Source organism: Leptonychotes weddellii, chromosome 8 (genome assembly GCF_054177405.1).
Source record: "Leptonychotes weddellii isolate Sample4059 chromosome 8, ASM5417740v2, whole genome shotgun sequence".
Lineage (NCBI taxonomy): Eukaryota > Metazoa > Chordata > Mammalia > Carnivora > Phocidae > Leptonychotes > Leptonychotes weddellii.
In genome coordinates, this window is record NC_138376.1 from 64,820,516 (window position 1) to 64,837,487 (window position 16,972).

General features: G+C 38.3%; 2 protein-coding genes across 5 annotated transcripts in view; one reads left to right on the top strand and one right to left on the bottom strand.

The window, feature by feature from the left end:
* RARS2 (arginyl-tRNA synthetase 2, mitochondrial) overlaps positions 1-811 on the bottom strand; it is a 60,632-nt gene extending 59,821 nt beyond the window's left edge. The window contains exon 1 of the mRNA XM_006746319.3: positions 706-811. Within this exon, the coding sequence (XP_006746382.1) occupies positions 706-741 (36 nt within the window). The 5' untranslated portion in view covers positions 742-811. The remainder of the gene's footprint in view (positions 1-705) is intronic.
* Positions 812-872: 61 nt separating this feature from the next.
* The window catches only part of ORC3 (origin recognition complex subunit 3), a 60,212-nt gene continuing 44,112 nt past the window's right edge, over positions 873-16,972 (top strand). For 2 of the 4 annotated variants that reach the window (XM_081828617.1, XM_081828619.1), the window contains exons 1-6: positions 873-976; positions 5,251-5,305; positions 10,594-10,691; positions 12,405-12,549; positions 14,883-14,987; positions 16,021-16,169. In XM_081828617.1, coding sequence (XP_081684743.1) covers positions 953-976; positions 5,251-5,305; positions 10,594-10,691; positions 12,405-12,549; positions 14,883-14,987; positions 16,021-16,169 — 576 coding nt within the window. In that variant the 5' untranslated portion in view covers positions 873-952. Of the gene's footprint in view, positions 977-5,250; positions 5,306-8,648; positions 8,741-8,769; positions 8,942-10,593; positions 10,692-12,404; positions 12,550-14,882; positions 14,988-16,020; positions 16,170-16,972 lie in introns of those variants that run through there. The other 2 variants (XM_081828620.1, XM_081828621.1) reach the window with 2 other exon arrangements.

Below are 16,972 nucleotides of genomic sequence, written 5' to 3' on the forward strand. Positions count from 1 at the left end.
GGCTCAGGTCATGATCCCAGGGTCCTGGGATCGAGCCCCGCATCGGGCTCCCTGCTCGGCGGGAAGCCTGCTTCTCCCTCTCCCACTCCCCCTACTTGTGTTCCCTCTCTCGCTGTGCCTCTCTCTGTCAAATAAATAAATAAAATCTTAAAAAAAAATTGTTTTTGCTGAAATCTAATGTTTAAGTGTTTTATTCCTTTCCTTATTACAGAGCTGTTCACATAGAGGACTCTGAATCACGAAAAAACAGCATCTCACGTTATCTTTGGAGTTTCCAAAAATAATGCTAGGACAGGCGGCCAAAACGATTCCATGACAAATGACCAGATTTTAAATTAGATCCTTTCGAATGAAAATTCAGATCCATAATCAATTTCACTAAGTGTAAGGAACACTAATTTCTAAAGGGTTCTAATCATGGCCCAATGACTTTCCACTAGGGTAAAGCATACAAAGCTGTGGGGTGGAAAGGAGTGAGGGAAGCAACATTTGCTTTTCAAGATTTACTTTTCACCTTGAGAAACCGATTTGGGTCGCATGGCCGACCCTCCAACAGATCGGCCTCAACAGCTCGAGCAGCTCCAAAGAGGAGGCAGGAGGCGGCAGAAACAGGGTTTTCATGGAATCCCCCTCTCGCTGACTGAGGGCTGACCCGGCGTGGGGGTTCCGCTCGGGCCTTCCTTCTGCCAGTTCCCGGGTCCGTACCTGACAGGCGATGGACCTGCGGAAGCCACAAGCCATGTCCACCTCCACGAAGCGCGCCCCAACCGCCGGGCCCGGATCCTCGCCCCGCCCCCTCGTTCGCCCCGCCTCTGCGCGCCGGAAGCCCGCCCCGGAGGATTCTGCCAACCAATCAAGAAGCCGCGTGGCCCGCCACTAACCTCTGCCCTGCTGCCGCGAGGGAGCGCGGGAAATCCCGAGTGCAGCTGCAATCCCGCGGGCAGCTGGGACCATGGCCACTTCTTCGGTGTCCAAGGTACGTGGGGGGGCGGACGCCCACTAGACTCAGCCGTCGCCTCATTCTCTTTTGGAAAAGGGGTGTAGCAGAGGTTACGTAGGCCTCAGTGAACAGGCTTGAGGGGAGGGAGTGGCGGGCTGAGCTGAAGAGCCCTTACTCCGGGTGCAGTTGAGGTCAGTTTTGCTCGGGGAGCGAAGACATCGATCTGCCTTAGTTGCTTTGGCTGGGAGGACTTTTAAGTTCTGGTTTGTGGAGGTCGAATTCCCCGAGGATGTGTTCCAACCTCCCTTCCTTTTTCTTCCCCATAAATATTTATTGTGCGCCAAGCACTCCCCGTTAGGTACGACGTAGAGTGGTAAACAAAATTGTTGTCTGCACTCAAAAAAGTTGTCTGCACTCAAAAAAGGCATTAAACACAGATGAATTGATGATAACAAATTGTGATAAGTGTTAGCAGATTGCCCCGGGTCTGCGAAGGCCTTTTGGAGAAAGGGACATTTTAACTGAGACTTGAAAAGTAAGTACAAGTTAGGCAAAGGATTGGAGGGTGGGGAGACTGTTCTAGCATAGAGAATGACATGTTCTTTGGCCCAGAAGATAGAAATAAAATGACCTATTAAAGAAGTTGAAATATTAGTATAATCAGAGAGGAAGCGTTGTGAAAAATGAGAATGAAAAAGTAGTGTAGGTGTGTGTGTGTCAGAGGAGATCACATAGACCTCATATGGGCTGCCTAGATGGCCACGGCTTGCAGGAAGACATGATAATGTGGTTGGTAAGAAGATAAACCCTAGAGCTCTATTGTCTAATGTAAGTAGCCAGTAGCCACATGTGGCTATTTCAGTTTTAAATAAAATTGAATAAAATTAGAAATTCATTTTCTCAGTTTTACTAGCCACATTTCAAGTGCTCAATAACCACATGTGGTGGTGGCTACCATATTAGTGCAGAGACATGATATTTCTCCTTCATTACCAAAAGCTCTATTGTACAGCACTGCTGCAGACCAAGTAAGACCTTTAGTAGTAGTATGAGTACAGCCAGAAGCCCCTGAAGTTAAGCTGTGATAAAGTTGAGAACGTAGATGAAAAAAACTGCAGTCATTTCTCCCTACGTTAAAACAGTAGATTAGAAGGCTCTACCATGGATCTGATCTTTAATTTTGATTAAAATTAAACAAATTATGGGAAGGAGTGCCTTCTGAGACTACATATCAACGGGGAACTTCAAGCCATAGAGCTTAAGTTTATAGAAGATTGACTATGGGGGCGCCTGGGTGGCTCAGTCGTTAAGCGTCTGCCTTCGGCTCAGGTCATGATCTCGGGGTCTTGGGATCGAGCCCCGCATCGGACTCCCTGCTCTGCGGGAAGCCTGCTTCTCCCTCTCTCCCTCCCCCTGCTTGTGTTCCCTCTCTCGCTGTGTCTCTCTCTGTCAAATAAATAAATAAAATCTTTAAAAAAAAAAAAAAAAGAAGATTGACTATGATGCTAGGTGCAAATGCCAGAAGAGGTTTAACTGTGCTTGTGTAGCCCGGGCACTGGGGTGTAAGAGCACCTGGCTCCAGGGATCCCAGACAGACCAGCTTCGGCCCCTCCCTGCCGACAAAATCCTAAATCGGAGAAATGAGTGGTAGTGAAACAAGAAAGGAGCGGTGTGGGGGACCCTCCCTGCCCTAGGCATGTGGGGTGGAGTGGGTCTTGTGGGGGTTGGGTGCTTTATGATAATCAGCTGTGACCAACAAAGAATAACCAGCCCCTAAAAAGGAAGTAAGCCGTTGAAGGTGTTATTAATAGAGATGTTAAATGGATTTAAGTTTCCTGGTTAGCTTTCTATAAAAGACCAACCCTAAAGGCCCTCGGCAACCCTCTTGGGACCCCTCTCACTCTTGAGAGCTTTTTCTGTGTCTTCACTTAATAAACTTCAATTGCTTTACTCACAAGAAAAAAAAAAGGAATTTATTTCAGTGAAGCCAACACTGACAGCAGCCTGGAGTCTTAAAGACTGTGTCCGAAGTGCTGAAAATAAGGTTTATATGAGGAAAGTGTGGGACAGAGGAGGGCGGTAAGGGTCAGGTTGATCATTGTCTCGGAGTCAGTCATGGGCGGGGTCTTGCTGGCTCCGGACAGTCCTTACTGCTTGAGGGGTTAGTTTTGGTTCCCATCAGGAGAAGCTGTGCCCACAGGATCTTTTGCCTGAGTTAAGAGATAAGCTGGATGGGGTGCTTGGGTGGCTCAGATGGCTAGGCATCTGCCTTCCACTTGGCTCATGGTCTCCTGGTCCTGGGTTGGAGCCCCATGTCGGCCTCCCGGCTCAGCAGGGAGTCTGCTTCTCTCCCCGCTCCCCCCCCCCCCCGCCGTGTGCTCTCTCTCTCAAATGAATAAATAAAATCATAAAAAAAAAAGTGAGATAAGCTGGAAAGAAGAACTTAATCAGAAAGTTTGAGTTCAAAAGGGAGGTAGTTGCAGTTCTCTCATACTAGTATTTTTTATTAGGATTGGTACTGTTTTTGTTTTGTGCTGGTGGTAAAGTTCCATAGGTTTTGAGTGGTCTGCCCTCTAATTCTTTTCATTGCATAAGGCTCATATTTTTGTGTATCTTGCAGAATTGTGAGGTTTTGTTCAGGAAAGCATTATAATAGAAATGCTTGTACTGAGATGATTATGAAGGGGACCTTGCATCAATAAGATTCTTTAAGGACTATTTCAGGAGCTCATAGAACTGCAAGCTTTTTTTTTTTTTTTAAACCTATGTAAACTTCCTTTTCCGTGTCATATTTTCTACCTGTTAGCTCTCCTCCTAGACTGCTTCTTCTATCTCAAACACCATCATTTGATCAGCAGTTCTAAGTGGTTAACCATATTACTACCTGCCATACATTAGGATCTATTATGGGCACTTGTATATCTCACTCCTTCATAGCTCCTTTTCCTTTACTGAATTGCAGGTGGATATAGAAGGGAGGCAATGACAAGCTTGTGTGGTACTACAGGATTTTTCTAAATGTGAATGTGTATTTCAGCAGTTCACTAGTTGCAGATACAGGAGTATAAGGCACAGTTCTTATTTTGGATCCTGTAATCCAAATGGCATTTTATATTTGCACAGCTTTCTTTAGCACTGTCCTGAGATGACTTTTTCTAGGTATATTTTTTTCATTCTTTCATTTTCTATAAAAATGGGTCTTTAAGAAGCTGTACATGGTGCATGGCTTTAGGATTGGTAGAATAAACGTAGAGCCAGTACCTTGGAGACTATATATTACCAGTCAAATAATAACATGAAACTAAATGTAGCTAGGAAATTACCAGGAAAATTACTTGGCAGGCATTCATTCCATATACTGATTGCGCTAACACCTGTCCTAGACACTGAGGAAACAATTGTGAATTATATGCAGTCTGTGCTCTGAAGGCACTCACAAACTACTTGGTGAGACAGTCCCGTAAATAACTATGATACACAGTGAAAGTGATTTAAAACAAAGCAAAATAAAGGCATTCAAGTATTGTGAGATCTTAGGGAAAGGAATAATTCTAACTAGAGAACTGGGGACGGTTTCCCAGAGCAGATGAGTAAGACTTTTATCAGATGAAGAAAGGTGTATAAGATGAAACAACAGCCAAATTACCTATTTCCTGACCAGGTTATAGATACTTGAAGTTTAATTAAATAATAAAGACTTCTTTTGAAATGAGAGAGTGTCACTATTTTCGATCTTCGTTTTAATGAATAGTACTAATGTTCTTTAAGTTTTATAAAAATGGAACCTTTCTGGGTTTAAATTTCATCAGCTTATATTTTATTTGTCTCTTAGATTAGGTCCCTAAGAGCAAAATCACGAGATGCGCATCTCATGGGAAGGAGGAGAAAGAAATGGATAGTCCCCTTGTTGTATAAAAATTGTCCTGCTAGGGGCACCTGGGTGGTTCAGTGGGTTAAGCCTCTAACTCTTGATTTCAGCTCAGGTCATGATCTCAGGGTCCTGGGATTGAGCCCCCTGTCCAGGATCCACACTGAGCAGGGAGCTGCTTGGGATTCTCTGGCTCTCCCGCTGCCCACCCCCCACCCCATGCACTTGGGTGCACTCTCTCTCTCTCAAAAAATAAATCTTTTTTAAAAAAGAATTTTCCTGCTATAATTCAGATAGAAGAGAGAATTTCTTAGCACTTTAAAGAAATGCCTTTTTAAAAAAAATCTGCTTATCCATAAAATACTTGGTTAATGAGATTTATCTGTTCCTTGGCTACTTTGACTTTATGCTTTTTTCTTTCTTACTTTTTTTTTTTTTTTAGGGCTGCTTTGTGTTTAAGCCAAACTTCAAGAAGAGAAAGATCTCTGTGCCAGTAGGTAAGATGTCTTAGTAGCGAATTGGCTAGATTTCCTCCCCTAAGTCTTGAACTTACCTAACCCTAGTTGAAGTTAGTAATTCTCTTAAGTTTGACTTACTTAGCTTCTTGATGTAACAGTTATGTTCCAAAGTATAGTCAAAGGGATAAGGTACATCCTGGACTTTGAATCTAAAAGGGAATCCAAATATACTTTCAAAAGGCAAATTAGAAAGTAAATTTCCCTCAAAGGATATGTCCCCATTCTTCAAAAGAGATTGTCTTAGGGGTGCCTGGCTGGTCAGATGGTAAAGCATGTGAACCTTGATCTCCAGGTTGTGAGTTCAAGCCCCACGTGGGGCACAGAGCTTACTTAAAAACATATATAAATAAAATAAAATAATAAGGCTAACTCAAAAGGAAATTTAAAAAGAAGAGAGAGACTGTCTTAAAAATCTCAGTGATTTCCTGGGGTGTGGTAGAGAAGTTGACTGCAAAAGGGCAAGAGATACTTTTTGGACCAACGGAAATGTTTTCTAGATCGAGGGAACAGTTATGTGAGTGTATACTTTTGTTAGGACATACTAAACTGTTAAAATCAGCATATTTTATAATTTGTAAATTATTTCTCAATAAAATTAAACTTAAAAAAAAAGATACTGTTTTTCTTCACTTTCTTCATTTATTTCCAGATATCTGTTTGGTGATCATGTTAGGAAGAATTGACTTTTTCAAACAAATCATGACATTACTGTCAGAACAGAAAATGTGTATTGTACTGGTTTTCAATTGTAGCTGCAGATTAGAATCACTTGGGGAAATTTTTTAAAAAATTGGGTTTTTTTAAAGATATAATTGTATTTTCACCTACAGTTGCAAGAAAGTGTAGAGAGTTTTTTGTACCCTTTACTCAGTAATCTCCAGTGGTAATATTTTGGGTAACTGGTACAGTATCACAACCAGGAAACTTAACATTGATACAATCCATTGACCTTACTTAGATCTCAACTTGGGGAACTTTTTAAAGATATTCATGCCCGACCCCATCTCAGACCAATTGAATCAGAATCTCTGGGAGTGGTACCTAGGTATTGGTACTTTTTTAAAAGCTCCTCACAGGGAAAAAAATACACAAAATGAGAACAGACCCAGGGAACTCAGCAACACTGTCAAGCATAACAGTCGCATGATGGGGGTCCCAGGAGAAGAGCGAGAAAAGGGGGCAGAAGATTTGTCTGAAGAAATAATAGCTGAAAACTTCTTGAATCTGGGGAAGGAAAGAGAAATACAGATCCAGGAGGCCCCAGAGAGACCCCAACAAAACTAAACCAAAGAGGTCTGCACCAAGACACAAAGTAAGTAAGATGGCCAAAAGTAGTGAGAAAGAGAAAATTTTAAAATCAAGAGAAAGGAAAGCAGTTACATACAAGGGAAACCCCATATGGCCATCACTGGGTTTTTCAGGCACAAACTGCATGCCAGACGGGAGTGGCATGATAAATTCCAAGTGCTAAAAGGAAAAAATCTACAGCCAAGAATACTCTATCCAGCAAGGCTTTCATTTAGAATAGAAGGAGAGAGAGTTTCCAGCCATGTCCCTGTCATACACAATGCCATTGGCCTGTGGGTCCCAAATGCACAGTCCAGCCACCCTCCTGCCCAAGTCAGCATGCACGGCCTACCACCTGCTCAACGCCAAGTAAACAAGCCTTCACCTCAGATTGACAAGGGCTCAAGCTGACACTCCCCCTCAAATTCCAGCCCCTGTGCTCAAGTTTGTACGCAAAAGTGGGCATAATTTTAACAGCAGAATGAAGCAATCTGAACAGTGACACTAATTCTGTGGAATATATGATGGGTAAAAGGAGTGTGCTAGGCTGAGAACATCTCCAACAAGCACATCAGAAAACAATACATACAGCATGATTCTAATTAGTAAAAGAAACAAACCCAGGCAAAATAAAACAAGACGAAATCAGAGAGGGAGACGAACCATAGGAGACTCTTAAGCATAGGAAGCAAACTGAGGGTTGCTGGAGGGAAGGTGGGTGGGGGGATGGGGTAACTGGGTGATGGGCATTAAGGAGAGCATGTGATACAGTGAGCACTGGGTGTTCCGTGCAACTGATGAATCACTGAACTCGACCTCTGAAACTAATAATATACTATATGTTAATTAATTGAACTTAAATAAAAAGGAAACCTAAAAGCTCCTCACAGGCTTACTATTTACATTCACGATTCAGTATTGTAAAGATTAATTCTGATGGAAAAATTATGGTGTGGAATTAAGCATATTTATGCACTAGCTTTGAATTAAAGGAAAAACTGAACTAAACCATTGTTTGACTAAGGAAATAAAGAACTTGTATTTATTGAATAGGATTTTTCTAAATCATCGCATGATGCAGACCTTAGGGTGTTACTCCTTCAGTTTGAGACCAGCTAGATAAGAAACCTGTGCTCAAAGAGCAAATAATAAAATGATGGTTCATATTGAGGGGACCAGAGGGTAGAAAATATGATTTATAATAAGAATCCAATTTCTCATTAGCAAATAAACTGTGATCTCAAGTTCTACACTCTCTTAGTCTCAAGGAAACATGAAATTTTTTGTATTCCCTGCCCCCCAATAAAAAGTGACTGATAGACTTGGAAATAGTGAACAAAGAATAGCTACATTATAAGTTATTTTTAAGTGATGGACTTGTGAACATATTTCTTTAATGTTGGAGATTGCTAAACTCGAAGTAGTTCATTTTCAGAGAAAATTCAAGTTTTGTTTCCCATTATCTAGGATACAGAGCATGAAATGACATCTAGTATCAGCAATGTCATTAGTTATAATGAGTTTTTATTATGTGCTAGATTATTCTTAGCTCTTTATATGTGTTCCTTTGTTTAATCCTCTCAGTAAACATGAGGAATATATTATGAGTATCTCCATTAAAATACTATGAGGATACTTAGAACTCTCAATGATAGTGTTAGTAAGTGGCAGAGCTGGGGTTTGAACCCAGTTGTCTGATTCCAGAACCTCTGGTCTAACCATTATTTGGTACTGTCTCTCATAATAGGCGAGTTTTTGCTTAGAACTTTTTCTGTTGAATTTCAGCTATAACTTACTAAGATTTGTTCAAAGTTCTAGTATTAGTAAACCTAATGTGTATAATTTGAACTTTGCTTTGAAGTACATTAGGTTTTTTTTTTTTTTTTTAATTGGGCTGACCTAAGACCAATAGATAATGTTTCAATATGAGAATCTTAGAGGAATTGACCCTGATTAAAAGACAGATGGTGTAGGAATAAGGAAAACATATCCAGATTTTAGCACTTGCCTTCACTGGCTTCAATTCTTGAAACAGATTGCCTGAAGAAGTAGGAAGATGCCCAGCATTTTGCCCACCATCTGTCCCCTGACTCGAAGACACTTGGATGTATACCTAAGAGAAGACTGGTAACTCTCCCTCTCGTCTGTGTTCTGTGGATGACTGTACATCCATGAAAACGACTGGGCAGGAACTGGAGAGAGAAGGAGAGAGAGAGGGAGAGACTGAGATGGGTGGTGACTCTGGCCCTGTAGGAGATGTTCGCACTGAAGTCAAGTGCTGTGCGTAGGAGCAAGAGGGAACCTGTCAACAGTGAGAGCTTATACTCTGTAGGTCTTCTCAATGCTGATTTGTTTTTTACCTTCCTGAGCTATAAATGACTGAGAGAAGGCATGGTAACAAGTTAAATTGTCCTGCTGCTGTTGTTTCCCAATTTCTGAGTTTTTTGGCAAGTATTTTGGTGCCACGTTATTCAGCATGTAAAAAAAGTAATGTCTTGATTTGCCATTTTAACATTTAACATGATGACTTCAGTATATTCTAAGGCTTTTGATAAATTAAAAAAATACTTGCCTAAAACTCTGAGTCAACTATGAACAGAAGCAGAGTTCCTTAACATAAAAGAGAATCTGTATTTCAAACTACTAGTTAACATAAAACTTGATGGTAAAATGCTAGTGGCTTCTCAGTGAAGTCAGGAACAAAATAGGTATTTTCACTGTTATTGAACCCTTTAAAAGTTGTAGTTGTTACAATAAAATACCTAGTAGTAAACAATAAGAAATATGAAAGAAAGTAGAAAACTACAAGGAATGTAGAATATTGATTAAAGGAAGAGACCTGTAGTGTTTTGGATGTAGATTTTCTAACATATTACAAATATTTCTTCCCAAATCAACCTACAGATTTTATTTTATCCAGTCAAAGTACTATTGTAATTATTTTTGAGCAATGGCAAAATTTATTTGAAAGAATGGCTTAAAATATTTTGAAGAAGAATGATTATGTGCGGTGGTGGTAGGAAGGAGACCTGGAATTATTCCCTGTGTGAATGTACTGTAAAGCTCCAATCATTTAATGATTTCAAATAGTTCAGGACAGCTCTGGGAATAGACTTGGATTCAGTAGAACAAAAGAAGAAGTTCAAAAAATAGCTCCAAGTACATTTGTAAGTACTGAGATAACAAGGGCGCCTCAAATCAGTGAGAGAAAGGATGGATTATTTAGTAAGTGAATGTTTTCATACTGAAGGTTAAAGCCCAAGTGTGAGTCATGAAATCAACTTAGTCATAATAGTTTTAAAAAACAGAATAGAAAAGAAAACATTTGCTGTCACATGATAAGTATTGTTTTGTGGGGCCTTTGTTTTTGTTTCTGTTAAATATCTGTGTGTTGGATAATGATGTGAAATGTATTCCTTAATGGGGATCATGGTTTAAAAAGTTTGAAAACCACCGGTATTTTGATAAATGGTGTTTTGATGAATGGCTAACCATTTGGAGGAAAACATTAAAACATATAAAATAATACAGACAGACTAAATAAAAGGCTGGGCTAACATATGTCAATTGAATAAAGGAACAAGAACCATCGTAAGCATCATTTCATAAAGGAGAGTTCAGAGCAAATATATGAAGCGTAGTATACAAGGCTTTCGAATAAGAGCAAATAATGAAAATATGTTAATATTAAATGTTTATGCCTCAAACCAAATCCATTAAATACTGTTAGCAATTTAAAAGTACATGATAGAAATATAACTTAAAAATTAAAGATATTTTAATCATATAGATACAATTACTATAGTAAAAATATAAGATATATAAATAAATATAAAGGTTATTGAATGTTACCTATCTCCAAATATATGTATTTTTGATACATATTTCAGTCCCATCCCTTACTGTGTGATTTTGCACAGAGATTTTCTAACTTTTATTATATAAAAAAGAAACTGACCTATTTCTTTCTGTGTTTTTAGAGGACTATTTTAATAAAGGGAAAAATGAGTCTGAGGACAGTAAGCTTCGATTTGAAACTTATCACTTGATATGGCAGCAGATGAAATTTGAAACTGAGGTGAATACTTTTCTTAATGACTTAATATTTCTCTAATAACGTAAATCTCATATTTGTTCTTCCCATCTTCCTTTCCATCATTATTCAAGACTCTTGATGAAACATAGGTAATATTAGTTTAGTATAATCTGTATATTCTAAAAAACGCTCATGTTCCAAGTATTAAGCATAGCTTCAGGTACTGGAACATACATTAATAATAATAGCTGCCAAGGCAAGGGGCTCTTTACATATCCTCACAACTTTTAAATGGTGACACTCTTTAAATTATCCATTCAGAGATGCCTGGGTGGCTCAGTTGATTAATCATCTGCCTTTGGCTCAGGTCATGATCCCAGGGTCCTGGGATCGAGTCCCACATTGGGCTCCTTGCTCAGCGGGGAGCCTGCTTCTCCCTCTGCCTGCCGCTCCCCCGCTTGTGCTCTCTCTCTGACAAATAAATAAATAAAATCTTTAAAAAATAAACAAATTATCCATTCAGTTATACAAGTAAGAAGTCAAGCTATTTTTAAATTACTTCACTCCCTCATCCTCATGTCCAGTTTCTATGTTCTTTATATTCCAGCTCTGAAATAATTTCTCTGCTATGGCAGATTCATAGCTGTAGGGCCAACATCTTGAGTGGATTTGTTTTGTTTGACCAACACGGTGTTGTACTTTTTTTTGTTTTTTAATGCCTGTGGGAGGGTTATGCACTTCGTTTATTACTGCTTCCCACCACTCTTTATTGCTTTCCACCTAGGGCTTTGCTCATTTATGGATTCCAAGTGACCCTTGAAAGTATTTGAGTTTGTGGTTTCTAGTTTAGGCCTTCATTTCTTAACCTGGATTGTGATGATCCTCCTAACCGATGTCTTTGCCTTTGATGTCAGACCCCTCAGGCCTGTCACTAAGTCCCTCTGGCACCATTGGCAAGTTAGAAAAGCCCTCCCTTCAGGCAGGCACAGCCCTGTGCCAGGGTGCAAGAGCTTTCCCACCTCACTGCTGGTGTAGCTTCCCCCAGCTCCTTCACAGTGCTGCCTGATTCCCCCTTCTTAACCCTGATGGAATCATGTCTCTCCTTCACATGCCTTCAGTGGTTCTCCCCACAGGATAAAATCGAAACTGCTTAACATCAAGTATAATTTCATAGGCCTAGCCCCTTGCCTATTTGTCCAGGCTCATTCCCTACCACTTCCCGTGTTCTTGACGCTTAGCTCTGTCTGTGGTTCCCCAGGTACTTGGTGCTTCCTTCCTTGCTTCCTCCACTCCCCATTCCATCTAACCTTCTTCTCCATATAATCACCTCCTCCATCACCTGCTCTAATGCTTTGACTCAAATATGTCCCCTCCTCAGCTTAAGTTGGGTGGTCCTATTCTTGGGTGGTCCTATTCTTCATCATAGCACTCTACCCAATGTATTTTAATTGTTAAGTGTTCTTGCTCAGTTTTGTTGTTGTTGTTTTTTTCACTGTTTTAGGATAAAGACTACCTTTCATTTGTAAGGTGGTTAGTAAATGTTTGTTGAATGAATAAATGAGATTCTTTAGTGAGGGAATCCAAAGCACTATGACTGGAGCTTTAAGGAAAAAAAATTTTTTTTTTAATTTCTTCCATCTAATAATCATTTTACATGTAATCTTTGGAATTAATGACAAATTATCTTTCCCAAACTTAGAAAGATGCATCAGATTACTACTGATAAAAATTCATAGTTTTGTGTTTTCTTCATAGCAACTACAAGAGGAATTAAATAAAAACCTGTTCGATAGTCTAATTGAATTTCTGCAAAAGTCTTACTCTGGATTTCAGAAGAATTTAAGAGACTGGGGCTGTCAAATAAAACTCAGAGAAATTCCAACTGCTGCTATCATTCTAGGTATATATGGGTGTATGTTTGTTTTTTTAATTAGTGGTTTTGTTGTAGAGAATAGTGAAGAATAACCTGTTTTGATAGACTTTTTTATCTCTTTTATAGAATTAAACTAATTCTTGTTTGCTTTACATACTTTGAAAACCAATAAAAGTTCTTTGTGCTGATCATACGTTTGTAAATTAAAGGAAATTGATCCAGGATTAGGTAGTACCCTCCTCAACTTTGTCAGAAAAATGAAGGGGAAATATATTTGTGTTACTCTTTTTAGTTATTTTATGAGAATATATGAGATTTGAATTTGGTAATAAACCACTGGTGGGTAAATAGATTTGTTTTTTTAATTGTCTCTTCAGTGGAATTATCTATGACCTTAATTTTATTTCCCTGTGCTTAGTTTATCAATCTTAGATTGTTTTATAATACTGTATTAATATTAATTGTTTAGAAGGGGGTTTGGATGAATTATATATAAACTACTTTCAAACTGCAGGTGGTAAATTTCTTAGGTACTTAAATATCCATCATTAATGTCCCATTTGAACCAAACATCTGGTTGCAGGATAATGGAAAAAAATTTCTTTGGCATACTAGCAAATTTCCTTATTTCTTTTGGAAAGAAAGTTGGATTTATTTGGATTTCAAATGTACTCTTCATCGCACTTTTATTATTTATTCAAGGTTTGTTAAACTAGTGAGCACTGAGATAAGGACTTATTTTGTTAATACTGCCTTTAATACTGTTCATTACCTAAATCTCATTCCTCATGTTCAGGGCAATACTTATCAAAATTCAGTGTACCTACAAAAGCCTCCAGGGGGTTTTAGTAAATGCAGGTTTTTGTCAGTAGGTCTGAGGTGGGGCCTGAAACTCTGCATTTATAACAGGCCTCCTGCTGATGCCCATACTGCTGATCCCAGGACTACTCTGAGTAACAACACACAGGGAATGATTTTTATAATAATTTTATATAATTTTTATAATTTGAACAGCTTTTTAGCGTAGCCTGCACTTAATTTCAAAATCCTTTCCATTTATGGATGAGAAACTGAGACCCAGTGATGACTGGATTATACTGTTTGGTACTTTGTTTCTCTTGGCCAGGTTATAATAGTTGGAGGTGGAGTGGGGAAAACATAATCAAGAGCAGTGGCTTGATTGTTGAGAGCACTGTTTAAATCCCTTCTCTGCCTACTGCCAAAAGGAGAAAAGCTATGGAAATGTTATATTTCAAAGTCAGTAGTCTGACAAGAACATTTTCCCAGTTAAAGACATTGTTGATTTTTTGTTTCAATGTTAAATAGCTTATAAAGTGAGTCAGTGGAAGACTATCTTGTCTTCCAGTGTTGCTAACCTCCCAGAGTTGTTCAGAGATGCAGTATCACGATCATAGACCATAATGTGTCTAGGAATATCATTTTGATACTGTAAAAAGAAAAAATCCATAGTCAAAGAATGCTTAAGCACAGTTGCACATTTCCTATTTTCAAAAAGGTGTATGTCCATTTAAAAATAACCTGCCAAAAATTTTATTTGTTGGCTATCCTAGAAAAAAATTTTTTGCTTCTTGGAGGCCTGGATTCTGAACCTTTTGTTTTTCTTCCAGCCAGTTGAAGTTTTATAGTAGCAATTATCAACCAGTTTCAGGATGTTTACTGTTGGCACCTGCCTAAGTGCCAAAGCACTTTCTAGAAATCACAGATTGTGACGTCAAGGAAAGTATCAGTAGAATTTTTTTCCCATGTAGTGGGGAAATTACACTTAACTCTGATAACTACATGCACAGCACTAAACTCTGATTTGTGGAAATGAGAACGAGAGGGGCTTAGTAAATACCTAAAGGACCTAAAGTTTTATTAGTTTTTAGACTCTTCCCTCAGAAATTAGCTTACTGTATACTTTACCTATTGTATTTACTACAACAATCATTAACAGTATTAGTGATTGGATTCTCCTCACGTGTTAAGTCAGGGTCACAGTAAGCCTGGAATCCGTAGCCCTTATTTTTGAATCATTAGTTTAAAGAGTTCTTTATGAGTTTGACAAAAGTAACGAAATTACTCCTAAGATATTTTCAAGGGTTAACTACATATCCTCAGTAACTTCTTTTAAAGAGAAATTGTGCAAAATACCCTTTCTGACAAATAAGTATTGTGTATGCCTCCAGATACCTATTGTCAATGGCGGTCTCTTCACTTACGCAGTATATTTTTTTGGTTTCTGTTATTAATTGTATTTAAAAATATTTTTATTTAGTAATTCACTTGACATGTTAGCCTTGTTGTTGTTAAATTGTTAATAATACAAATGATGTTGTAATACTGATATTATTCCATAGGTGTGAACGTAACAGATCATGATTTAACATTCAGAAGTCTAACAGAAGCCCTTCAGAATAATGTCACTCCATATGTAGTCTCAGTGCAAGCTAAAGATTGTCCAGGTACAGAATAAATGCCATAATAACCTTGGTGAGATGTTACAAATCTCTTCCGGCCTTCTCTCTCTCTCTTTCTCTCTCTAGCTTTTTTTATCCCTTTTTATTCGTGGGAAGAGCATGGCACTACATTTTTGGCAGGATGAGGTTTATTGCCTGTCGCAGTAATCTTGGCTGTTGCAGGACTCTCTGCTACCTTTTGCTTCATTTACTCCAGCCCCACCCCTGCCAGATCAGCTTTACAGCCAGTAATAGACTAGGCATTTTATGAGATGTGTTCCTTAACCCAGTAAAAGTTGAGTAAGTTGGAAAGTTTGGGACAGAGAGCTGAGAATTAAGGATTGGGGATTTGGCAGCTTTAGTCCAACAGAGTATAGACTGTATAGGTTCATATTTATAGCCTCAAATCATCTTATTGTTCTACTCTGAAAGACCAGCATGGTAAAAAATAGTCCATCACCAGAGCCAATCTTAGGTATATGAAGCCATTGAATCATAAAGGATATGGACACTAAGAAAGTAAAATGGGCTTAGATTTGAATTTACATAAGGGTTTTATGTGCTTATATTACTTTCATATTCATAAACTGACTAGAACTGATTAAATAAAAGCCCTTAGGACATCTTTTAAAATGACTCTAAGGAAGGTTTGTAATCAGTAAAATAGCTTATGTAAGTAACACTTTTGATATCTTTTTTTAGAGGCCTTAAAAACCTTTTGCTATCTAGTGTAATTTAAATATAGATTGCTTCTTATATAATTTATAATTTTCATGTTTACACATTTGCTTAGGTAACACTTTTATTATGGACAATATACATAAACTTTGGCTAGTGTTAGTCTGAGTTAGTGAAATTTAAATATTAAAGAGAAGATACTAATGAACATTAACAGTTAATATGTTAAGTGTTATGTTAATGTTAAGTATAGAAAAACACATTGTACCCAAATGTGTATACTGATCAAGAGCTTTCAGCTGTTTCATATTTGTTTTAAAGAGAGATACTAGCTTTCTTACATTTTTTACCCATTCTGCAGATATAAAACATTTTTTACAAAAACTGGCCTCACAGTTGATGGGCTGCTGTGTAGATGAGGAATCCAAAGAGGGAAGTATTCAGGTCACCCAGAAAAAGATACATTGTTCAATGGATTCTCTTTCCAGTTGGTATATGAATGTCACACAGGTAAGAGTAAACTGACAATTTTCTCTCAGGAAATTGTTGTATGATTGAAAGGCTTAGAGTTATATTAAACATAGTACTATTTTGTTCTAATAAGAATATGCTTATGTACTCTAGCTATTAATTAATAGTAGCTGCTTATTTTTCATAAGGCTATTAGAATTTAAAAGTTTTTTTTTTCAGTATGCAGTCTAATTCCTGATAAGTGTTTCAGTTCTTACAAGGCCATCTGATTTGCGGGAGAATGTCATCTGGTGACAAAGACAACCTCAGGAATGGCTTCTGCTCTAGATTCTATCTCTGTGACAGTGGCTATAACTTTAATGTATTATCTCTTAGGTCTCTCAGTATTTGCTTTTGTGCAGTAGAACCGTGCTGCCAGTGCCCATTGTCAACATAGTCCAATGAGAAATAGTCGTTTTTTTTAAAAAAAACCTAATTCGATCCACATTTAGAATTCTTGGGAATAAATGGTCTGTAAGTAAAGTATATTCAACAAACAGCTGACAGGAAGTTCCATTCTACCCTGATAGTCCCCGGTGAGAATGGATAACCTAGGTGATTCATGGAGAACTGCACTATAAAACCACAGCTTTAGTTTATGGTGCTGTGTAGCTAGATAGTACGGGAAAAAACACTGCAGTGACATTTTCCGATAAAGGTGTTTGCTGAAGTCAGTCGTGAGTGAAGTTTCATTTTTGCTTTATAAGGGATGAAATTGGGTCTAATGCTCACCATAATATCTGAATTTGGTCCACAATTTTAAATTTTCTAGAAATCAAATGTACATTCAGTTTATGTCAGAT